At 43.0% G+C, this 25908-nt stretch overlaps 1 protein-coding gene across 1 annotated transcript in view; it reads right to left on the minus strand.

The window, feature by feature from the left end:
* SKIC3 (SKI3 subunit of superkiller complex) overlaps positions 1 to 25908 on the minus strand; it is a 2336627-nt gene that overhangs the window by 2138896 nt on the left and 171823 nt on the right. The window contains exons 5-6 of the mRNA XM_069627646.1: positions 19036 to 19111; positions 18314 to 18454 (exon numbers count right to left, since the gene is read on the minus strand). Coding sequence (XP_069483747.1) covers positions 18314 to 18454; positions 19036 to 19111 — 217 coding nt within the window. The remainder of the gene's footprint in view (positions 1 to 18313; positions 18455 to 19035; positions 19112 to 25908) is intronic.

Below are 25908 nucleotides of genomic sequence, written 5' to 3' on the forward strand. Positions count from 1 at the left end.
TTTACCTGTGTCTCTATCAATGACTGTTAGTTCCAGCTGTCCCCCTAGCCCTATCTTAGTTTGAAGGGTAAGGCGTAAATTCAAAAGCGAGTTGTTGTCGATCATAGTTGTATCTGACTCTAGAAGCTGGCTCCCTTCTGGCCGTTCACCTATATGGTCTTAAACACCATTATTGCCAGAGACATGGTAAAAAATGGCACTGATTATCCCCTTATGGCTGGATTCAGGGGGCGCCCCGTTTGCACAGTTGCCTTGTTCTACAAAATTGCCAGCCATGTTCATTTCACGGCTCACAAAGTTTTTATCCGAAGCATGTTTGCTACATAGGGTATACGCTCCTCCTTTTGATTTTGAATTAGCTACATTTAAATATATACAATAGTAGCTGTCGATTTACTTCTCACAAATACTTTAAAGGACCGCAAAGACTGCCACTTATATGCCAATATGAGAATCTTTATCGGGTAAATATACCCCTTGTGTGTCATTTAGGAACTTGGATCATAGTGTGATTGCAAATACAATATCAAGCGTTGATTATCACAGCCAATACGGATCCAGCAATCTTACCACCGTCAGAACACCTGGGACCCAAAGGCTCCCTCTCCTCTGGCACGCCTATTTTCTTTCCACTGTCTCTTCTACTAATGAGGAGATCCACGGCTGCAGAACCGCAGCAGTACTCTGCTCTGTCCCACCAGGGGTTGGGGGGCAGGGCAGATGTCACCCCCGCACACAGGGCACTCAGGCGGCTTTCTCCACATCAGGGGTCTGAATAGAGCACATAGCAGACCCTAGTGATTATAGGAATGAACCTCTCTGTGGCCCTTGCATGGCAGACTTGCTTGCTCGTAACACAGATGTCAAGCTGCACCAGTCGTGAGCTTTTGCAGGTTTATGCTGACCGCTTCTGAGAATCCAATCACTATCCTAGGGATCAGACATGTAGGTAAAGCAGCACAATTCGGGTGTTTGAGCCACACAATATTAGCCTGTGAGCGAGCCTTTAACAGCACAACATTAACCTGTGAGCGAGCCTTAACCAGATGGCTTGAGGGAGGCCTTCATGGGCTATGTCAATTGTATGAAGAAGGGATCACACTGATCTCTGAACAATGCAAGATAACGTTATCTCTTCCAGAAACCGAAAGATACCATTACATACAATTGATACACTGGATATTCCAGCCCAATATTAGGAGCAGCGGACATTTAACATCTTTTGAAAAATAAATGTAATTTATTTAACCTTCCGATGCAGAAGACCTCTAACATATATAAGGCATCAGTTAATGATAATACAGAAAACAAGTTGACCTATATGAAGCATTCAGAAAGGGAACTAAAATTTACTATTTCACCCTTCTCCTTGGACATTATTTGGAATAAGGCCACTAAAACATCAATCATCAATCTGCATTACAATCACTGAGAACATCTATAAAGTTATTTTCCTATGTTATTTTACTCCAAATAAGTTACTTAAAATGTATCCAGAATCCTCCCCGGTTTGCTGGAGTGTGGTGGGATGGGCTCCAATGCTCACATATGATGGCACTGTCCCAAAATTGTTAGCATAATACACACAATTTTAGACATGTGTCTACCTCTAAAGATGCCCCTCATACTACACATGTGATGGGCTAAACTTCGGCATGTGTGCGCCATGGAGAAGATTACTGCCTCACTTACTGATACATATACTAAATATGTCTATCTGGGATCCATTTAATTATTTTATTAACACAGAGGAACACTGTTCAGTAATCCCTTACCAATGGACATAATTTGCTTTGTCGTGATAGAAATGAATGAAGAAGAGATACTAATGGACCACTGTTATTTGAAATGAATTACCTATTTCAAACAGGACCTAGTTAATAAATAGAAAATGCACATTTTCCTTGTATCATGTCAACACTCAATCTTGTAATAACGAAGCCAATGTTCCAACTTACCCCATGGTTTTATATACATTTTAGTTTTTTTAAGCGGTCTAGTTATATTTGATTTTTATATGTTTTTACATTTGTTATAACATCTTGAAACCCAATAAAGTTTAAAAAAACATTGAGAGAGAAGTTAGAAAAACAACTGAACGATCTAAATAATGCAGTGTTAAAGATTGAAAAATTGGAAGAAAGAATTAGCTAGCTGGCAGTACATAAAGCAAGAGACAAAAGTTGAAATACATACTTGTCAGTGTTATGATACGATATTATATATTTTACATATATCGCGCACATACACCGGTGTTTCAGAGCGTGTCCAGGCGATGGGAGGGAAACAGGGGAGAAACAAAAACAACGATCTTACTAGGCCCAGTGATATTGAGAACGTGCAAGTGCACGGGGAAGGGAAAAGGGCGAAAGTGCATGGAGGGAGGAATTGGAAAGTGCAGAGGAGAGAATAAAATAAATAAAAGTCAAATTAATAAATAAGATGGTAAACAGTGGTAGTGCAGCCGGTAGGTGGCAAAGTGCTAGGTTAGTCAGATAGGGTGTATCTGATAAGTGCAAAGAAGAGTGGGTGGGGGACTGTATGGGTACAGATACATGCCCCAGTGCAAGGGGTGGCCCGGAGGCAGTGCAGGAGGTGGCAGTGTGAGCAGGTACCTGGACCCGAAAGGACAGTGTCGAGGGAGAAAGCAGATCAGCAGGGGAGAAGCGGGGCAAAGGCAGAAGCGAAGAGGAAGAACTTGAGGAGCTTCCGGAACCGTAGATGGTTCTCCTCAAGTTTCAATGCAGCAGGGAGGCAGTTCCAAAGGGAGGCCCCAGCCGAAGACAGATCTTCCCCCAGCTCGTTTCTTTGAGAAACGACTGACCCTGAGGGAGTTAGAGGTAGAGGAGAGAAGGGTTGGAGAGGGGAGGTATTTACGGAGGGATAGTTGAAGGTATTTTGGACCCAGGCCCCAGAAAGCCTTGTGGACAATGCAGAGGGTTTTAAATTGAATCCTTCAATCCACTGGGAGCCAATGAAGGAATGTCAGAGCTGGAGAGATACAATCCCAGGGCTTGAGGCCAAGGACAAGTGTTGCAGTCCTGTTCTGGATTTGTTGTAAAGGGCAGACAGTGGAGGAAGGTAGATTTAGAAAGAGGTTGTTACAGTAGTCCAACCGGCAGACAATCAGAGCTTGGGAGACAGTGAGCATCTGAGGGAAGGAGAGGAAAGGAAGAGCACCTCTAAGGAGGTGCAGTAGGAAGTTTGATTTTTTTAGAGACGTCGGAGATGTGTGCGGAGAAGGAAATTGTGGAGTCAAAGATGACCCTGAGGTTCTTAGCCTCGCAGGTAGCGGCAGGAGGAGGGCCAAGGGAGGCCGGCCAGAGAGTGAGGGGAAAGGATGGAGAGGGTGTACCAATGAGGAGGATCTCAGTCTTGTTGGCATTTAAACACCGATCATTGGCGGCACACCAATTTTGAATGGCGCTTAGGCAGTCGGAGATGAGGGAAGGAGAGGAGGTGGCTGAGGGAAGCCTGAAAATGAGTTGGGTGTCATCAGCATAGCACTGGAAATTGGAGCAGAAAATGGAAATGCAGTAGGCGAGAGTTGCCAGGTATTGGTTGAAAAGCCAGGGGGCGAGAGGTTAGACCCCTGGGGAACACCACAGGTAGAGAGGGAGATAGAAGATAGGAAGGACCCAATTTGTACCTGGGAGGGTCGATCAGAGAGGAAAGAGGTCAGTCAGGCCAGAGCTTGTTCAGTGTTACCCAGGTTGTCACAGAGACGATTGAGCAGGGTGGTATGGTTGACCGTGTCGAAAGCAGAGGAGAGATCAAGTAGGATGAGGACAGAGGGAATGTTAGAGTCAAGGTTGGAGACCAGATCTTCACGGATGTTCAGGAGAGCAGTTTCCGTGCTTCTGGCAGCTCTGAAGGCAGATTGGTGATCATGGAGCGAGCCAACAGAGTCAGAATGAAGTTTAAGCTGAGAGATGGCAAGCTTTTCAAGGAGCTTACCCAAAAAGGGAGTAATGGAAATTGGGCGATAGTTAGCTGGACAAGAAGGATCAGCAGTGGGTTTCTTGAGGAGAGGATGCACAAGGGAGTGCTTCAGAGAGAAGGGGAACGATCCAGAGGTAAAGGAGAGGTTGCAGAAATCGGCAAGGGCCGGAGCAAGGGTATCGATGTGGTCCTTAATGGTTTTAGAGGAACAGGGATGGACCTGTTTTGATGAGGCTTTTATAGATGGGACTTGTCTAGCGACCTCATCAGGGGAGAGGGGAGGAAAGGAGGAGAAAGACGGGAGGGGATAGCTGATGGTGGGCCAGCAAGCAGAGAAGGAGAGGGGAGAGGCAGAGAGTGTGGACAAGATGTCCTGGGTTTTAGAGATAAAGTGTGAGGCAAGGGCAATGCAAAGGCCTGGCAGGCGAGAGGAGGGTTGGATACTGCTGCAGGGTTGGCCAGCTCCTTGCAGATTTGAAAAAGTTCAGCCGAGTTGTTAGATGCCGCAGAGACACAGGTGAATGTGGACTTGCTTCTTGGTGCGTGCAGAGAGTCGGTATTGCCTTTGGAGCAGGCGGCAGGCCAGTTTGTTAGAAGATGAACAAGAAGCCCTCCATTTCCTCTCGGCCGCCCTACACTTACGTTTAAGTGTAGCTAGGTCAGAATCATACCAAGAATTGCACTTCACTTTGGACTTCAAATAGATCCTCATGACAGGGGCAAGAGCATCAAGAGTAGCAGAGATAGAGGAGTAGAGCAGAGACAGGGCTGTGTCGGGGTGCGAGTCAGCCTGGGGTGATGGAAGGGGTGAGAAGGTGGCAGCAAAATCCTCAACTCACACACGCTTCATGTTCCGGATGTCCGATAAGGTGGGTGGCAATCTTGGGGTAGGCTTGGCTTGAGGGGAGGAGATGGAAAGATGAGAAGAGAGGATGCAGTGATCACTCCAGGAGAGAGGAGTGGTGAGGGGAGTAGATAGGGGGAGGCCAGAGGAGATCAGGACATCGAGTGTGTGACCAGCAGAGTGATTCTGGCCGGAGGGGAGGATAGAGAGGGAGAGTGAATCGCAGAGGTCACGCAATAGGGCAGATGAGGAACAGGGAGAATCAAGATGGATGTTGAGGTCACCAAGGAGGAGGAGTTGAGTGGTAGAGGCCAGGAGGGCGGAGGAAAGGTCTGCCCACTCACAGAGAAAGGAGGTATTTGACCAGGGGGCCGGTAGAGAGTAGCAATAGTAAGAGAGTGGTTAGGAGAGAGACAGAGCCTCCAAACAAGGCTGTAGGGAAATATTTGTTGTTTTCCAACTTTCCCTCCATAGTTCCTATGGACCCACATTCTTTTTGCTCTGTTTTTTAACCTGTTCTGGCTTTTCAGGCTATCAGTACTGGGAAACCTCGCTTCCCTATTGAATTATTTTACTTTTTAACACTGCACACAGCACCTTAATGTGTAGTGTAATGGGGATACTTTTGTATCACCCTAGTTTTTTACAGTTGGGATTTTCTGGTTACTTTTAAATGTTCCTAAAGGCAAGCTGGTGACAGCAGATACAGTTGTGCCATTTTTTGCATTATTTTTAGTGTGCACATTCCTGTTTACCACCTACAGCTACAAAACGTGGCTAGAGTCCTAAAATCGCCGTGCCACAAGATTTTCCCTTGCGTTTTTTTGCCATATTATTGTTTGGACTTTTCTGTCTTGCCAGGTCAGGAAATTCCTTATAAGGTCATGCACTTGCCCAGGAAAGCTGCTGTCTTTGTGGGCTAGTGATGTATGTGTGTGTGTCTAGCACAGGAAGGGGCTGGCACTGTCTAGTCCCACTCCACATTGGTGGTGCCAGAAGGTTTTGATGCAGGCCAAATGTGAAACCAGTAGGGGTCCCCGATTGGACAACTTCTGGCTGTTTGAATGGTGCAGATCCTTACCATTGGTGGGCTTGGACTTGCTTCCATCTCAGAGTTTGTATAAAATGAGGGCCTTTGAAGCCATTTCTTCAGATCATCGTTGTAGCCAAGAGTCTCTCAAAGTAGAACAGCCTACTGAAGATCCAAAGACGACTCCTGGAGAGGCTCTGCATCCCCTCCCTGTCTCTGGCCTGGTGAAGCTTTGTTTGACTACCTGATCTCCAAAGACCCTAAGTGGTGCTTCAACTCGTGGTCTAGTGGGACCAACTAGTCTTCACGCTTTCCAGAAGATCCTGCCCTTCTGACCTTCCGAAGTGTCGATGGACTGACCAGCTCTCTCGAAGGCTTCCTCACTAGAAGCGTCACTGTTATGCGTTCGAGCCCAGAACTTCGGCGGTCACCAGCTTGCGCCACAAGTTACCTTCTCCCCGACATTCAGCGTCCCAGCATCAAGGGACCCTGTCCTGGAACAGCTTCTTGGATAGTGACTGCAAGGACGCCTGTTGTCGCATGTGTGCGGAGACTGTCGCTGGAACTCGCTTTTCTCCAACCTGAGAGTGTCCTGAAGAGGTCTGCATCCGTGTTTCTTGCATTTCTTCATCGACAGAGGTTGCATCTTGCAGCTGCAGCTGACCGGAAGAATCATCACACAACTCCGGGACACCCCTCACCGAAACAAACGGCAGAAGAACGAGCCGCCCGCGAAGCCCAGACGATCCACAAAGTCATCTTGGAAAATGTGTGTTAGGGGGGGGGGTAAGTAAACAAAGTGTACTCCCTTCATGGGAGAAACATTGTGGTTCCTCTGACATTTGGGCACAAGGCCTAATTTTTCTTAGGGTTTGGACTGCTTAAGTTAAGGAATTAACTTGTGAGCTTGTTGCATCATTTATTGCATTCAATCTACTTACCTGATTGCTGAATAAGCTACTTTAATGCAGATCTGAACTGTGGTGTCTCTATATATTTGTATCAGATTATTGTGTTAGATTCCCAGTTCAGTGTGTTGAGAAGGACAATAATAAATAACTATGTTTTATACTTACTGTCTGAATTGAATTATTGTGTGCGATACTGTGTGGAATCATTTAGGTCCCCTGACCCTACTCACACCTTCCTGAGACTAAGCCTTGACTGTTCATCCATGAACCTTGATTGAGTTTTGGCAAACCTCTCAAAGTTCTGTGTTCACTATAACTAGGGTGGCCACCAAAAACCTTTCCACCCACCCAGTCCATTTTAACAGTCAGCAAGAAAATGTTTGCTCGCAGAAGCAGTTACAGAAGACACAACAAACACTGGCCTCTAAAACTAGTGCATTTGAGTCTAGTCAGGCCGGATTGATTGAAACTAGGGCACAACTAGTACAATGTAAACAACACATGATAACTGAAAGAGATTATAATGCTAGATTAAGAACAGAAATTAAGACAGTAAATTGAGGTCGTAATCAACAGCTAAAGTTCAGAGACAAATCAGTGTCATGGAAGAAGGGAGACTCTGTTCTATTCCTGAAACAACCTCGTCATTGACCAGAACCTCCCTGAGAAATATTGGCGGTTCATGGTACACCTAGAAATAGTAAAGACATCAGAGGTGCCAGATACACTATTTCCCTTTCCAAAATGTACCCAGACTGACAGGAATAGTTGAGGCCCCCCTCAGATACAGAGGAATATCTAGACCTTTGGGTGAGAGGAGAAGTAGCTCACTTAATGGGGACAAGAGAGGATTTTAGAGTACTCTGAAACAGAGAACAAATATATCAAATTGATTGAAGAGAACAAGAATTACAATTTAGGATTTAACAAAGGGACCATTTGGCTAACCTTGAAAAGCAAAGGATGCAAATCAGAAAGGGGATTTAAAAAACCCCTATCCCTGCCAGGCACACTGAGGAAATCCCAGAACCTCTAGGTAGATGGGGAAACACTGATTGACAAGTGGGAAGAAACACCCTATTATCCAGGTCGTCCGAAAAGATTTGAGGGCCCTAACCTAAAGGAGCAATCGAGAAAAGAGAGGACGCTGTGTACCTTCCCAATGTAAGTAGGGGGAATCTGATGAGGGAAATTGGACCCAAGTAAGGAGGCATAGAAAAGAAAACCACAATCATACAGATGAAGGTCATGAAAATCTGTACATTACATCTGTATTATCCCCTTATCATAAGAATGAAAAATATTCTGCCTAGAAAAATTGGGAATTGACAAACAGATGATGGTATAATTTAGTTTGAAAAACAACATTGAATACATAAAATTGACTTTTTCTCTCGAGCTTTTGATTTTCTTTGCTGGACTGGAAGACCAAAATCACTATAAATGGTCTCTTACAAGGCAGCCTTTTTGAACCATATTTCAGAACACAGAAACCCCCAAATAAGCTTGCAAGGCAGCATATACCCATGTGTGTGCTGGGGATCAATCCCCTAGGAAATGCTCTCAAGACCTCATGTGCGCATTTGCTACATTTTATCGACTTGCAGGTATAATGAGAGTCGAGACATCAAATCTACATTCTTCCTTGCCCTTCCAAAATCTGTAGTGACTCAGTTTGATATTCCGGTGACTCACGTCCCTTGAGTGGATCATCACCCAAACTATGAACCCAACGCCTGAAAACAAAGAAAATAACCAGAAACAAATGCCTGCTCCAGCCGCCATTAAGGTAGCTGAGGTGAACCGTAGTCCTCAGACTAAGAGACGGCAGCAAAGACTTACTGCTCTGCTGCCAAAGATACTAAAAGACAGAGAAGACCCTCTGTTAAAAGTCAGCCGACTAGTCCTCCACCTGGCATGCACAATACCATCCAACAAAACTGGAGACTTACATTAGTCCTCAGTACTTAGGTTCTATAAGTATCCTTGGATAAATATATGTTACTCCATCCGAGAGAAATCCTCAGAACACAGGATCAGTTTCACAAGGAAATACAAATCAGAGTTTTTCTCGGGTAAGAAACCAAACACCCCCACCCCCAGAACCAATTTCCAAGACAATTATCATCATAACGGAGTGGACACTGATTAATACATAAAATAAAAGTTAGAGTTACCAGAATTACACTCATAGAAGAGTTAATTAACTTTCTATGGAGGAATATAGATATGACCAAAGACCACCCAGTATGAAGGCAGATGGAGAAATTATTTCATAAAATGAATGACAGGTCAAACAACTGACTAGGGCATTGTTCTAAATATCAGATCTTAACAACGAAATTCGTATTATAATGCTCACAGACATTGTTCAAACTAAATCAGCAGGTCAGGAAGGACAATGATAAGAGGCAAATTATCCAGATAAAAACAAACCCAACTAGTAGATACCTCAGTAATTGCATACCCTGGTAATATTTCCAGGCTTCTGTGAGATGGTCGAAGAGCAGATCAGTATGGCTGACACCTGTCAGAGGCAACAAATGAGAAAAGCGTTTCTAGATTTTTCAGAAACCTTTCTCTGTCGGTTCATATGATTGCAGACATACATCTCTTAATTTTACAGTAATAGCTATGGACTCTGAAATGGGGTCAGGTTTTGTAAAAGAATACAGGTTGCCTCTTGCGTCCATGGAATCACTCACGTAGAGTATGAAAAACTTTAAATCCTGTGGGATTATTTGTCTGATCCACCATACTTTTAATAATCTAGCAGTAGGAATATTGAAGCCCAATAGGACCATGGAAACTCTGTGCAAGAGGGTACATATGTCGATGTGGCCCCCATCCAGCACTATCTGAAATGTCGTCAGGCCTAGTACCATAGTCGCTTGTTTTGCTCCTCCTCCCTTTCTGCACCCCTCTCCTTCACCTTTTGTTTTCTCTGGCTCTAACAGAAATGTCGTCAGGCCTAGTATGGTAGTCGCCGGTCTATTTCCATTTCCTTCACACTCTACCCCTCCCTTCCTCATCTATTTCCTAGCACTTGCACTATCTGAAATGTCATCAGGCTGAGTATGATAGTTAATTTCACATCCTTACTGTTCATGGCCTGTAAGAATGTCATTGTATTTTCCCTTGTTCCCTCCCTTGCCTTGAAGTGCTTTGAAACACATTGTGTATAGGCACTATATAAATAAATTATCATATCATATCCTATATATTTATCAGGGGCTTGACCAGATTCAGGGTGCTAAATTATACTCTGTACTCGATTTGACAAATGGAAACCTAATATTTACCTTTGTGGGCAGCGGTAAGCATGGACCAGTTCATCGTTTAGGGACATTAACAGTGGGATTGAGTTAAACATGTTCCTTCATAAAGCCATGCCTGACCCTGTAGAATGAGGGTACTTGGTCTATGTAGATGACTTATTAATCAAATGTAAAACTGTTGAAGAACAGTTGGTGGAAATCTGCCACAAGTTGACACAATTAAGGAATCTCAATGGTGCCAGACCAAGGTAAACTTTATAGGCCACAAAATCACAGCCGATGGTCTTAATTCTAAGAAAAAGAAAGTTGAGGCTTTAATGAAATTGAGGATATATGTGTGCGTTACGAAGTCTCTCAAGATTGACTTACTTCAGTCATAAATTCATTGAGAGCTATGCAGAGATCACTTAGCCCTTGGTCCATCTACTGAAGGGAGGTGGTGGGGGGTGGGAAGGGGTACTCTCAAACAGAAGCTGTGAAAAAAAATGAAAATAAATATTTTCTAAGCACCTTGCTTGGCGTATCCTACTAAAAAGAAAAGATTTTTTTCTTGGAAGCAGCATTTTCCAACACCTTTTTAACAGTGGTCTTGTGCAATAAACATTATCAAGTAAATAAGGTAACTTCGAATGAAAGTAAGATGCTATCACCTGTTGAAATTAAGTTTAATGAATGTAAGGAATCACTCCAGGCAACGGTATGGGCATTGAAAAATTACTGACTGTTGGTCCATGAGGAACATCTCAGTTGTGACCTCCTACCAGCCTCTTCAATATTTGCAGCACTACCGAACATGGACTGGGTACGTTTCTAATTCAAGAATTCTTCATGGATTCTTTTTATCTTTTTATGCAGGGCTATCCTGTAGACATCGGATAGGGGAAAGACAAAAAAAAAAAAAAGACTACAATGGCACTAGGATCAGCAGGTCTACGTGACTGTCAAGGATAATTGCTTAGAAGATTGATAATGAAAAACAACCAATAATATGGAGACATATCTAGTATCCCCTAACAAGGATTATGAAGAACACCTTTAAGGGAATGCCCATGGTTTATGTGGATAGATGTTCCTACCATATCATAGAAAATAATGAGAAGAAATGAGTGACCAGCATCTGAAATCCCTGGAAGAATGACACCCTGACCCCTCAGCCTGCTATAAAAATATTCCTGGAGTATTCAAGTGGCGGAACCGATGGCCATATATTAAGCTTTCCTTACTCCCATAAATCATCAACTCCTATAATAATAACAACTGATTAAGATTATATCCAAAATGGATTTACTTTTGGAACACTTGATCCATTGGAAAGCCAAAAGTATGCCGTGTGCCAACAACAAACCCTTGAAACACAGGAAAATAATTAAAAAAATAGATGACTAAGTGACGTCAAACAATGTCATTATCTATTGGAATAAAATAAAAGGCCACTCTAGGGTAGAAAGTTCTGACAAAACGAGAAATTATTTAGCCAATCAATAAGCCAAAACAGGAGTTTTTAAAGGAGAATACATGATATGGAACATCTCCTGTGAGAAATACAAATAACAGCAGTGACTCAATCACAAACTTGTGTGAGCTTTGCACTTTTCAGTGGATAAGAGATGCTACCATTCTTGACCCAACTACTGCTCAGAAAGAAGATCAAATTATTGGGAAAACTTGGTTTACATTTTCAAGATGCAGAAAGCCAGTGAGAAAACCTGCATTGTTCTATTGTCAAGGAAGGATTGAATCTATCCTATGGCTTCTTGTGAGAAGTGAGTGGCAGAGTCTAAGTGGTTACAGAGAGTCTTATGGTCGACCAGGTCGAACTCCGCTGAGAGGCCAAGTAACAGTAGTAGTGCTGTTTTACCATTGTCTCTCAAGGTGTCTATTTGTGCTTTAAGGTCGATAAGCGCAGTTTCCGTTCCGTGTTAAGGTCTAAAACCTGACTGACGTACTCCTAGAAGGTGGTTGCATTCCAGATATTGTTGGATTTGGAGCTACGCCACCTTGTCTAGGATTTTAAGTAGGAATGGAACTGTAGGGATGGGGCGATAGTTTGTGGGTATAGACGGGTGAAGTGTTCGTTATTTTTAGAAGTGGGAGGACCCACAACTGTTTCAGATTGTTGGGAATAGTGCCGGTGGAGAATGAGGCATTTATAAGCTTGGCAATGAAAGGGGAGAGGTCCAGTGCAGCATATTTTATAATTTGTGCTGGGCAAGTGTCACCTGGCAGTTAGACGGTTTGAGAGTTAAGATGACTTTTTCAACTTCTAGGGTGGATACTTTCTTAAAGTTGAAGAGAGGTGTAGGTAGAGTAGGAAGAGAGGGAGGTAGGGTGTTCAGGGGCAAAGGAGCAATTATTTTATTAGGATTAGAAACATGGAGGAGAGATTCTTTTTTATTGTTAATCTTAGCCTGGAGGGTCGTGATCTTGTTAGATAGGGCACTCTGAATGCTGGTGCACCAGTTTTGGTCCTTAAGGCAAGTGTCTGGGGCTTGGATGGGCATTTCTATCTCTTTGAGGATTGTGAACAATTCTTTTGTATTTGAGTTAGCTTGGGTGATGCGCAGGTTGTAGGACTCCTGTTTGGCAAGGATTTTTTTTTTACAGGGAGGCTAGTTTGCTGAGGTTATTTTTGTTAGTATAAGACGGACCTAGTCTCCATATTTGTTCGCATTTGCGTTTCTCTAGTCTAATGGCTTTTAGGTGAGGAGAGAAACATGTATTCACATGTTTTTTTCGGTTTGCTCTTTCTAATTTTCAATGGTGCTATTGTGTCTAAAGCCGATAGCATTACTTTGTTGTACTCTTCTACCAAGCGTAATGGGTCTGTGAGGGCAGGAAGAGAATTCAAGGTGGGAAGAATCAGGGGAGTGAGTTTATCAGATGTGATGTTTTTTTATTTCTAGTGGGAATGGCAGGAGCTATGCTGTCAGCATGTCGGGAGCTGTGGCTTCTAGGGAGAAGGAGATCAGGTGGTGGTCGGACCAGGGCAGCGGTGTTATAGAGGTGATGGATGTCTGACAATTGTGCTCTGCTATCCAATCGAGGGTCCTACCTTTGGTATGGGTTGCCCCTGCTACCTTTTGGGTAAACCCTAATTCCTTGAGGGAATCAATCTGCGTAGTGTTGGGATCCGATGGGTCTTTGAAACCGAGGTTGAGGTCTCCTAAGAGAAGGCATAGTGAGGCGTCTTTAAGGTTATCAGATAGGATATTAGTGAGATCTTCTTCGAGAGAGCCTAGAGGGCCCAGGGGTCTGTAAATGAGGTGGATGGATAGAGTCTGGTTGTCCGAAATGGTCAATTTGGCAGTAAGGGATTCGCATAAGTCTGCATTTAGTGTAGAGGTGAGTCTCAGTGCTAGGCTGGTTTTTGCAATGATGGCAAGTCCTCCGCCTCTGGACGTGGTGCGATCTATTCTTAGAAGGGTATAGTCCTCGGGGATGGCTAACAAACGCTGGGCCAGCTGCTGAGTGAAGCCAGTATTCAGTGATAGCGAGGAAGTCCATTTTTTCTGTTAGGAGTAGATCGGCTATTTCTGTGGTTTGGGCCACCATAGACCGGGCATTTATTAAAGCTCCTTTTATACCAGTCTGTATGGTCTCCATAGGTAGTGCCTAGGTGTTGTAGTGGCGTCTTGGGTGGGTATTAGGGTCTCGGGTGAGTCAGCTGTTAAGCTGGAGTGGGTGCTGGGTGTTAGTAGTTTTGTGAGAGGTGAGATGGGTTTTGGTGATAGGCTGAAGGCCTCTTGGGTTTCTAGTGCAGTTATTAGAGAGGGGGGAGAGGGGGTTTAAGGATTTGACTGGAGGTTCGTACATTTTGGGGAGTCTAGCACGAAGTTTAAGGTTTCTTTGGGAGAGATTACAAGGTCTTGTGGTCAGGTCATTTTGGCCAGGGGGTTTGTTAAGGGGAGTCGTGTGCGCTGATAAGGGCAAAGTATGTGGCATGGTGAGGTCTAGTGTATTAAATAGGTATAGGATAGTCCTCAGTAGGACAGTATAGATCGCAGGCATATACATGGTTTGTACGTGGGGTGGCTAGCTAACGGTAAGTGTGACATATAAGGTTAGTTAAAGGGCGTCAAAGCGTAAGCGTTAGTGACTGGGTAAGGAGGTATCACGGACGTTGTATCAGGTATGCGAGTGGATCTATCTAGGGTAGCGTGTTAGCAATGATTCAATAAATGCCCAAATGTCTAGATACAGTACTTTCACAGTGGTCACATAGCGAGGATCAGGATGGACATAGGGTGGCTGGATTCAGGATAAGCCCTAATGACTAGATTCAGAGTAAGCAAAGATGTCTAGAAACAGTGCTATCACAATGGTCACAAAAGTCAGAGGGCTAGGACCAGAATGGGCACAGTGGTTAGATACAATGTATGCTCAAATAACTAGGTTCGGAGTAAGCGCAGATGACTAGAAACAATGCTGGCACAGTAGTCAAAGGAGTCACAAGGCTAAGATCAGAATAAACGCAGTGGCTAGGTACAGTGTATGCACAAATAACTAAGTTCAGAGTAAGCGCAGATGACTAGAAACAATGCTGGCACAATGGTCACAGGAATCACAGGGCTAGGATCAGAAAGGACACAATGTGGCTACATTCAAAACATTTGCAATGGCTAGATTGAACAATGTCTATATGGCACACAATGTTGTGTACTGATTTTGGGAGTAGGCATCAAATGGTCAACGAAGTCAAATGCCGGTAGTGTTAGAAAGTCTGGAACATAATTGCTGTGATAGCATAAAGGTATGTTGCACATGCAAAGGTGGAGTGTAGACGGCAGGTAGAGTAGTTTACTTGTTAGACCCCATTTGTCTGCACTGCAAATGCGTGGGACAACGACCAAGTTATTTCAGAGACATACCGTGTCAGGCAGGGGCAAGAGTAGTTTTTGTACGGGGAACGCTACTTCAAAGGTTTACACAGACTGATGCACGTGTTCAAGGTGTGCGGATCACATAGCAGCCGCTGACCCTATACCCATTACCTGTGGTGTGCCCCAGGGCTCCTGCGTTTCGCCTACTCTGTACAACATCTTTACAAAGCCCCTTTTTGATGATTTATCACCTACACTACCTATGCGGATGATACACAGATCCTCATCCCGTTGACAGGAGATTACAACAAGGATTTGGCCTTTGTGAATAGAGTGTACCTCATCATCCAGGCATGGATGGCATCTCATGGTTTATGCCTGAATGATGAGAAAACGGAACTCCTCATTGTCAGCACCGCTGCTAACCTCAACAAACTAGGCCATCTCTACTCGAACTTCATAATAGACGATAACAACATCACAGTAGCCAAGGAAGTCAAAAACCTTGGATTCTATTTAGACTCTACTCTTACCCTCAAAAAACAAGTAAACTCCATGGCCTCAGCTACCGCCTATACTTGCAAGCTAATCAGAGCAGCCAAGCCTTTCCTTTCACCTAATAACTGCATCACCCTAGCAAGAGCCCTTGTCTTGTCCAAATTGGATTATTGTAATGCCTTATATGTAGGGAGTAACAAATACATTACCAATAAGATCCGATCTTACAAAATAATGCCCTGAGAGCAGCCCTAAATATTCCCAAGAAAGCCCACATATCTGACCTTAGAAGATCCAAGATTTTCCATAAAAGACAAGATTTTCCTCAAAACAGCTTTGCTGACACACAAATGCCTACACCATGCCGCCCCACAATACCTCACTGCCAGATTCTCGAGACAATCTTCCAACCGCCCCTCAAGAACAGCTAACGCTAACCTTCTACTAGTGCCCAGATTTAAATGCATGAAGACGGGTGGAAGTAGCTTCCCGGTCAAAGCTGCCCAAAATTGGAACTCACTCCCACCTACCTTAAGGGAAGACCTACTCTATCTACGCTTTAGATTCAACCTCATCCATTGGATTAAGGAACATGACATCTGACACTTTACTACACTCTGCTCACACCACTTTCCCCCTGCCTGTACATATTGTATATAACTGCTCCTTGATGTTTCTCGCCATAATATGTATAAAATGCATGATACTTTACAGCAATGTAATTTAATGTAATGTAATTTAATTTACAGATACTTTACAGCAATGTAACCAATGCTGAACAACCCTCTTTATGCCTTCAGCGCCCTAATACCCTCGGGTCTGGCGCGCATTATAAATATTAAAACAAACAAACAAACAAAGAGGAACCCTTCCACTATCTGAAATGGATTATCAGGGAAAGGAAGAGCTCTGGATTTTAATGAAGCTTCAGAAGATGTTCAAGATCCAAGACAAATTGATGTTTAGGAAACCACAATCTGGTTACGACCAGTGGGTAATACCTAAGTCATTCCACAGCATAATGTTAAATCATGCCCATGATGCAGTGACAGCTGGTCATCAGGGATTTTGAAAAGATTATGGAGATCCTACGTGACGTTGCTTATTGGACACACATGGGTCAAGAGCTAAACCTATATTTAAAATGGTGTCTGGTATGTGCTCAGTTCCAATCGAGTGCTCCCACTCACTGAGTTCCTTTAGAAAAAAAGAGGAATGACATTACCATGGTATGATCTGCAGATCAATTGTATCAGACCAGTGATTTGTTCTGCCTGTGGCAACAAGTATATGGTGCCAGTTAATTGCCTAGTTACCAAATTAAGTGAATGTCTATGAGTACCACATTTTAGGGCAGAGATTGCGGTCACATTATTAATCAATCACATTTGTTCTTGTCTTGCCCCTTCCTCAAAGGATTGGGTGTGTCCTGGGTAGTCATTTTGCCAGTGAAGTGATGACTAAAGATGTGGGAAATTCTTGAAGGCAAAATTACATTACATATCGTCTACCACCCATGATCTAGCAGGGGATAGAGCAATAGAACAAGACAATTGCGGGAAATCTAAAGAAGTTTGAAGGTGGAGTGGAGACAAACAAAGAGACTAGGCTGAGGACGGATTGTGGAGGAGATTATGAGGGAGAGGTATTGGCTGTGAGAGAGTAGCACCTGTGTATACAAATGTCTGCATGGCTGTTGGGCGGTGTGAGTGAGGGGTAAATGCAAGTGGGAGGAGAATAAAGTAGAGAGAAAAGGTAGAGGAGAGGAATGGGGAGAGTCAAGAGTAGAGGAAAGTCCTGAGAAGGGTAGAGTGGAGAGGAAACAGTGAGGGAGAGGGAGACAGAGAGAGAGAGAGAATGTGTGTTTGTGTAGAGAGCATGGAAGAGTCAGTAGGAGTTTGTGTACCCATCAGAGGATTAGGCGAGAGTGCAGAATAAGGGGAAAGGGAAGAAGAAAGAGTGAGTGTAATAATGTAGTGAGGAAAGAGAACATTAGGGGCAGGAACAAAGGTAGAGGCCTTTAGGTCACGGCTCTAGTAAGAATTATAGATAATAGATGTTATCGATCCCTGGCTGCCCCTATTTCAATCAAATATCATCAAGCCTCAGCATCATTTTAATATTCTACCAAATAAAAATCCTCTTCTGGAGTCTGGGATTCTTAGGGCCATCTTTGACAGTATGCAAATTCATGTGGGTATCTGAAAGAGAGGCTTTCAAGGAGATATGGATTTTACTTTATTCTTGCTTGCTGCTGTCATAACATGAAAGGACAATCCATTGATTGTGCCTCCTTGGAACAGGGCCAACTCTCCAAACTCAGAAAACAGTAACATAACTTTGTGGTGCTACGTTGTGGCAGTAAGAAATATTATTCAAATGAATTAACAGTTATTTATTTGTGAACACAAATAACTTGGGTACTTACCTTTTAGACATGTGAAAATTAAGTAGCTGAATGCTGATACACGGAGGAAAGGTGCCTTTTCTAGTACATTTTCAACATTGAAGTAAACTTATCTGGCTAGATAAAGCCTGAAAATAGGCTGGTATATGGATTTAGAACTTATTCTGTGCATGAAGCTCAGTTTCCCTCCCCAAAAGACCAGCAAATAACATCATAAAGTACATGTAGCTATGTTTTTTACTATGATTTTGGCTTAATCCGAGAATGTGCTAACAGACAATCAGCATATTTTGATGTATATGTATTAATGTTGATACTATATTGAATGCACCACAAACTAAATGACTTTTTTCCGCCTCAATAACAGATATCGGATATTATGATTCCCCCACCACGGTTAATCTAGCTCAATGCTACTGAGTTTCGGATGATAAAGGACAAAGTATGCAGCTCTATTACAATCTCATGAAACAAATGGAATTGTAATGGTTCATGTTAGGATAAAGATTTTTTTAAAGGAATATATATAAGTGGCTGCATCGTTCTTTTGATTTCCATGCAGGTGTGGAAACAGACATCTTACCAATTGATGTGTCTCATTGTCTTGAACCTGTACACTATCAGCTAGTAGCTGGGTCATCCTCTTCCATAACTGGTGAAGTTCCTCATTCTTGGCACCTTCCACTGCTCTTACACCTATCAGTCTTTGCCACAATTGACCTACCTGTCATAAAAGGACACATAATTAATCGGTTAAGACTACTTTGCTGAAACAAAACGATGATCTGAATCTTCCGACTAACTATTGAGCTTTGGAATTCACACCATATATGAGCATGATGACGAATAAGGATACTAATAAGAAAGTGGAAGCACACTAGTACTAGGCCATTGATGAAAGGAATAGCTGTTCTGCAGCACATACCAGGTCTCTCACACTCGATGAAGGCTGAATAAAACATCAGTTATCAAAATATTCATTAAATTGAGTTGTATTTTTCAGCCAAATTAGGAATCCGTGAAGGGAGAAAACGACCATTGCACAAACAGGACTACAGGCATTTTTAAAAAAATACGCAGCTCTTCATGCAGAGTCTTCTGGCTTCAGAACGCTTTGATTATTTATGTGTGCGCTCAAGGGTTTTCAGAAACAAGAAGGACTGAGCCGGCGCTAACGGGGTTGAATCTGCGATTGCAGATTGTTCAGAGAGGTCTGTAGCAAGAACGTAACCCACAGATATTTTACCGGCTAGCCGAGTGCAAGTGCAGAACAAACTGAGATGTCAAAGTTATTATGTAACAAACCTGCAAGTGTTTATTTTCCTGATGATAAAGGTCGACAAGTTTTCTGCATACTTCACACCACTTTTGTTTGTCAGAACTAAAAAGAAAAAGATGTAAATGGACATATTAAGAAAAGCATGTATTCAGCTGTATGTAAATGTGCATTTTAAGTTTTAGAAAACTATCACTATAAGTCCTTACAAATTGTTTCAAACTATCTTCTTGGAAAACCAGACTAACAAACTGGAAACTATACGCTATTTCCCTGAAAAAGGAAAGGACTTTATAACGCCACTGGCTTGCCACAGGCAAACGTTTTCTTACAAAAGTCACATTTTGACAACCAGCAAGCGCCTTGTTCAAGTGCAGCTGTCAGCAGGGATGCCGCAGTCTAATCGGAGCGTGATCCTGCTTTCATTATCAAGATGTACCGTCGGAAACTTGCCATATGCGAGCATCAGCTGGGTCTTTTCATAAATAGGCACACAAAGAGAAAGCGGACAGAACTGGGCAGAACTGTTTTGCACTATCGTATGTAGTGGGAATGGCATAAAGAAATTCATTTAACTGTGCTTTCTAGAATGCAGAGAAATATCCGCATTTAAGTTCAGCTATCATCAGGTGACTGTCATAAAAGAGTAAAAGGGTGTTAAGCATGAAAAAAGATGTACAGTAGATTATGTAACTAAAGGGCAAGGGCAAATGATAATGCTTAAGTGAACATGTCCTTATATGCATCACTTAAATATGATGGAGAGCACCATGATGGGCATTTAATAACCTGGACGTGTTCCTTACAGTAGCACAGTCTACGGACCCGTTGGGGGACCTCCCAGAAAGGAGAAAAGGAGACAGCAACGACTCTCCACACAACTAAAACCACATGCACAATTCAGAAATTATGTCAGAGAGCCCCTATAATTGGCAAGGAGCCATCCTGAGCCTGTTTCACTAAATAGTCTGGGATAAGGATCTGAAATATTTGTGAACCCAGCTTTCCCAAATAGCATTGTACCTAGCACATTCAAAGTAAAAAGGAAAGACTTAAGTTCAAACATGTTAAATCATGACAATGGGCCTCATTATGACCATGCCAGTCTGGAAACAACGGTGGCGGTAAATACGTCGCCACCGTTGTTTCCGAACCGGCTGATTCCGAGTTCTGCAGGCAGAAGGTGTCACTCCCGCCAGGTCTGACCTTTATCTGACCGTCTGACCTGGCGGGAGTAACACCACCCGCCTGCAGGCGGAAATGGAAACACCAGCTCCGTCAGAGACGGAACCAGTGTTTCCATTGTCCCCATCCCCATGGAGTCCTTTGGGACTCCATGAAAATGGGGATTTACGGGATTCCGCCTCTGGAATTACCAGGTTACCGGGGTTGTAATGCTCCAGTGATTCCGGCAATCACGGAGGCGGAATGGTATTTCGGGTCCGGCGGCAGCCTGCACGTTTTCCCGGCACGGCTACCGCCGGAGTCATAATGAGGCCCATTGAGCCAAATGCCAGCCTAGCCTGGCCTCAAGAAATCAAAGAACACAGTAACTCTCTTGGGAGTGCCAACCTTAAGGAAACAGGATGACAGGTATCTGATTGACACTGCATTACAAGTGGGACTAATCTAAAGAAAGTTGAGGCTAGAGATGCAGTCGTGGATGACAAACAGGGCAGGTGTAATGATTTATGCCATCTCAGGCAAAGAGTCATCTGGGCTCCCAACCGGAACCCATCCCCCACAGCAATTTGGCAACTGGGACAGGTTTTCTACTTGATGGTCCAATATGGAGCGCCCGATTAACAGCGGTTGGTGCATCCAAGGCAACCTTTGTGTGTTGCCATACTGTAGAACCAGCGCTGCTACCAAATTCACCAATGAATGCTCTTACCTAAACCTGATGCTAAAGTTTAATTTTATTCGTGGATTTGCACCGGCTATCCATCCTTCAGTGCACACAGAAAATAAATCAAAATAAAAACAGCTTAAAAAGAAAAAAAAATGGTTAATCAAGGAAAAGCACTGAATATAAATATATTAAAACAATAGTTAAATATCCATCCATAATGGCAGTCAGAGCTCTAGCTAGGATTGAAGTGGGATTATTTTACTCCCTGTTTTTTAAAGTTGGGAGTAAAATCATTTTAGAGTAAAACATGAATTCCCATTGAAAATAGGGGCATTTTTCAAGAGACTAAAATTAATGTTAACTCTAAAGCAGTTTTCGTTTTGTAATCCACTATTTCTATGCAGCTAATAATTCATACAGATTAAAGGATACCCTTGTGTCATACAGACCAGGTAATAATATTAGGTCTCCTCCCAGTTGCACCGCTCTGCTCTGCTGTGCTGTTTTGAATGTATCTGTGTGAGTGGAAGCAGGGGGCCGTACCCTATGCCATCTTCTATTTTTTTGTTGACAGAATTTGTACTCCCTATTTTCTGATCTTGGAAGCATGTGCCTGTGGAGTAACTGTCACTGGTACACTGCTTATATGTAGGGCAGATGTAACTTCCAATTAGGGCCTCGACAATGACTGGAAAGTTGAAAGAGAAAATCCAGGGCTTCATTGCTTTTAATCAGTAATGATCTTTAAAAGGGGAACATGACTTTTTCAGTTGTTCGCTATTGTTAAGGATTCTAATCGGGCGTCACACACCAGTCCAGTACTCTTGCCACTGGCCTAGGTTGCAGCGGACAATTAAAACACTTTTACTTTATTTCCTAAGAATTCAGATTGAGATGGCACCCAACCCATCTCACACCCCTTTTACAAATACCCTGGGTCACAATGGACCATGAACCAGGCCGGGGGGGTGGTAGTACAATATTTATTTATTTTAAATTCAAGTAAAATCACACAAAGGTAATATTGGGCAGCAATCACCAATGGGGTGATAATTACAAGGTAAATTGATTAAATCCACTTAGTTTGACCTTCTAATATAACATACACAAAGCACAAATGAATGAGAGCAATATTACTTTTCGGGTAGATAGCACCACAGTTAAGATTTGCCCCTGCAATACTCCCTCAAAACCTAATTAACCGAATTGTGGGTGGTTATCAAGGAGTAGCAAGGGCCAGGTATACTAGGCAGCAAACAGAAGTGAGATCCGACCTTCCCCCACGAAAAGGGAGGAAAAAGACCCTTGCAATTGCCCAAATAGCACTTGGAATTAGTAAAGATTTGTTTTACATGTGCGGTTGAATGAATGATGCAAATATGAATTATACTAGTATCAGGGATGTAAGAACACTAGCAAACTACAAGCAATGTCCTAACAACGGGCATACACAGTGCAGCCAAATCACACGCGTAGAAATTACATTTACTAATTTACACAGGTTTAAATGTCAAAATGGTTTGAAAAACGGGTGAAATAGACAGAATCAGAATGCGGTTTTTATGCTGAGTGACAGATGCACATCACAGGGATAATGTGAAAGTGAAAGAGTGACACTAAATTAATGACAGGATGAGATTCTCAATGGGAAAGGAAATTCGGTTTTAAAAATAAAAGCAGTTGACAGAGAAAATCGGTGTGTAAAGGAAAGGACAAGTTTCACTTAAACTACAAAATCAGTTATGACATAATATGCACATTTTTACAGTTATAGCACTTTTGAAAATCAAATAGGCAGATTCCAGATTTTACACTGAACATGTAATTCCAATTCCCACATTTGTACGATATTGTTTTGCCATTCTATCTTTTGCCATTTCTAGTGGGAACCGCTTCACCTAAAATTCTACAATTTTAAATATGTGTACCTATTATCAAAAAGCATTTTTGCAATAAATTTCAAAGTTATACCATGTATACTTTTCCCATGATTTACATTTTTCTGCCGTTTGCGTCCCCCACATGCTAGGGAAAGCAACAATGTCTTGTTTTAATGCCATCAAAATTACATTCAAACTGTTAAACTGTCGTTTTACTGCGTTAACCGGTTGCAGAAATAAAAGTCTTAAGGTTTATTAATTATAATTTATTTAATGTGATTTAGTTTAAGTAACATAAACGTTACACATATCAAAAAAGAAACATACACAATGAGTAAAACACAATAAAAACAGAACAAACAATATCGATATATGTACATCTTCACATGATTACACAGTTAACAAAATACCTTCCTATATCGACAACAAGAAATGTTAAAATATTGCCTGTAAAAAGTGATGCTGCTACTCAACTCAGGTTATCGTCAGTCACAATTAATATGATTACTTTTAATCACACTTTATAGCAGGGGCCCAATCTGGATTCAATCCTTGTCCATATAATGTATAAGGCCACTAATAGACTCATATTCCCGGGGTTTATGCAGTATTGCCAAAAAGACTGATCGCCAATAGTTCTTAAATTATGTACATATTTGGCTAACATTGCCGGGATGGATTTGGCCATGACATGACATTTAGTTAGTAAGTGTCTAGCAGTCTCAGGGGTTTCTGCTTGTTTGCAGAGTCGACAAATTCGATCTTCTATCAGTATTTTTGCTCTACTTCCCAAGTTCATCCTAGTGGGGAGTTGTTCCAATCTTAGCAAGATGATGAATCGCCTGAGTCTTATTGCTGGGCAAAGATTTAGGTATGCCTGAGGCTTCATGAAGTCATAGTGTCTGTGGTGAACAAACTGGTATCTCTTTAGCTTACTCAAATGGGCATAGTTTTCTAACCAGTCCCATAAGGGCTACCCGCTTGTGGAGCGCATTTTGCACTGCTTTCGAGTAGCTAGTTCCTCTGTGATTGCATCCCATCTCTGTTAGGAATTCAATCATGTGCTCATACAGTGAGCTAGTGGTGCAGCTTTTACCAAGTTTCTGTCGGATAGTTATCAGTAGTGGGTTTGTAGATCCGCCAATCGTCCTCAGGAAAAAGTCTGCTCTCTTCTTTAGGACAGTAGCTTTTAGAGATAGGAATCCGAGTTCTAGCCTTATGAAAGCCATTGGGACTCCAGGCGGTAACTCCACGATCCGACACCAAAATGTACCTTCGATAACCTGGAGCCAAGCCAGATCCGAAGTCCATAGTGCCTCTAGGCCGTAGGTGATCATTGGAGAGAACACTTGGATATATAAGTGCTGCGTGGCCCACATTGTTTGTAGGAAACATCCCCCCTGTTTGTAGGAAAAACTAGCCATAAGGGCAGACACTTAATTACTTCAGAACAGTCTTTTGCCCCAAATGGGGCATCATTGTCTTCAAAATAAGGGAATACTTCCCAACCCCCAGTCAAATGTCAGACTTTAGCTAGCCTGAATCCAATGTTGCTCTGGAGTTGCCTTTGAAGCTCCCCAGTTTGAGTTGAGGGGAGGTGCTGCTAAAAGTTCACACCTATGTGTCCCAGAAATCCATTGTGCCAGGCTGGAGCACTGCCACAGAGTCTGACGAGGGTGCGAGATCCACCAGTATTACCTACTCATATGCCCCCGGGGCTGGTCCACTGGAAGGGAGGCAGATCCTGTTCCCAGGAAGCAAAGTCCGTTGAAGCCAGGGCAGGAAAGAACAAGTTACTTACCAACAGGTAACGTTCTTTCGATTGGATGTTCCTCCAACGTATACCACATCTTTGACATGTAATGTCCACAGCTGAGCAAATCGGAAACTTTTTTCGGCAGAGGGCGTCCTGCGTCGATGGTGTCGGGTCGATGTCCCTCGAAGGCCTCCGTCGAGGGCAACGTCACCGGATGTTATAAATAGGATGCACTGTGGCCGTAGCCTCAGTTTATGTTTTTTCTCCCATAACGTGTGGCACCAATCCAATGCCTGCTTGACTGCGCATAGCCTTGCGGGGACGTAAACTGCAATCGTATAGGAAATTCTCTAGATGGGCACGCTGGGAGGACGATGTGGAATATGTTGGAGGAACATCGATCGAAAGAACGTTACCAGACCGTAAGTAACGTGTTCTTGGAATGGATTGTGTCCTCCAACTTATTCCACATCTTTGACAGACTCCCAAAGCAGTACCATAAAATGGAGGAGGGAATTATTTTTTAGAGTTCCCAATCAGATGGCAGAATAAAGAACCGCCTTCCCAAAGGCCATATCTTGACCATGGATGGAATCCAGGTACTAATGTTTAACAAAGGTGTGGATAGAAGCCCATGTGTCTGCATCACAAATATTCCTAATAGGAACCCCCCGTTGTAGGGCTGTGGAAGTAGCCACGCCCCAAGTGGAATGAGCTTGCAACCCTTCAGGAGGGTCCTTACCCACCAATCGGTAGCATTCAGTAATGGTGAGGATAATCCGACCTGGACAAGTTCTGCTTGGTAACAGCCTGGCCCAATCAGTGTCCAGCATATCCCACAAAGAGTTAATTGTCCACTCTGACCATGGCCATCCTAGAAATATAAAAGCTCAGAGCTCTCCCAGGATCCAACCTATGGAGTCGCTCCTCTTCCTTACCAGGATGAGGAGGAGGATAGAAAGAAGGAATAACCACATTCTGGCTCAAATGAAATTCAGACACTACCTTAGGTAAAAAGGAAGGACGTACCCTTAGTACAGCCCTGTCCTTGTGGAACACACTAAAGGGCAGCTTAGATGAAAGTGCCAGCAATTCACTCACTCTGCGAGTGGAAGTAACCGCAACCAAGAACACTGTCTTGAAGGACAATAATCTCAAAGGACAAGAGTGCAAAGGTTCAAACGGAGCACCCATCAGAAATTTCAAAACCAAATTCAAATCCCAAACCGGCACCTGGAAAGGGGACGACGGGAACACATTAGTCAGTCCTTTAACAAATTGAGAAACCAAAGGAATCTTAAAGTAAGAGCATTCTTCAGATGAGCGCTTAAATATAGACAGCGCCGCTAGGTAACACTTAATGGTACCAACGTAAAGGCCGCCGTGGGCCAAAGAAAGTAAGAAAGACAAAACC

This window comes from Ambystoma mexicanum, chromosome 6p, assembly GCF_040938575.1.
Source record: "Ambystoma mexicanum isolate Mex_15411 chromosome 6p, UKY_AmexF1_1, whole genome shotgun sequence".
NCBI lineage: Eukaryota > Metazoa > Chordata > Amphibia > Caudata > Ambystomatidae > Ambystoma > Ambystoma mexicanum.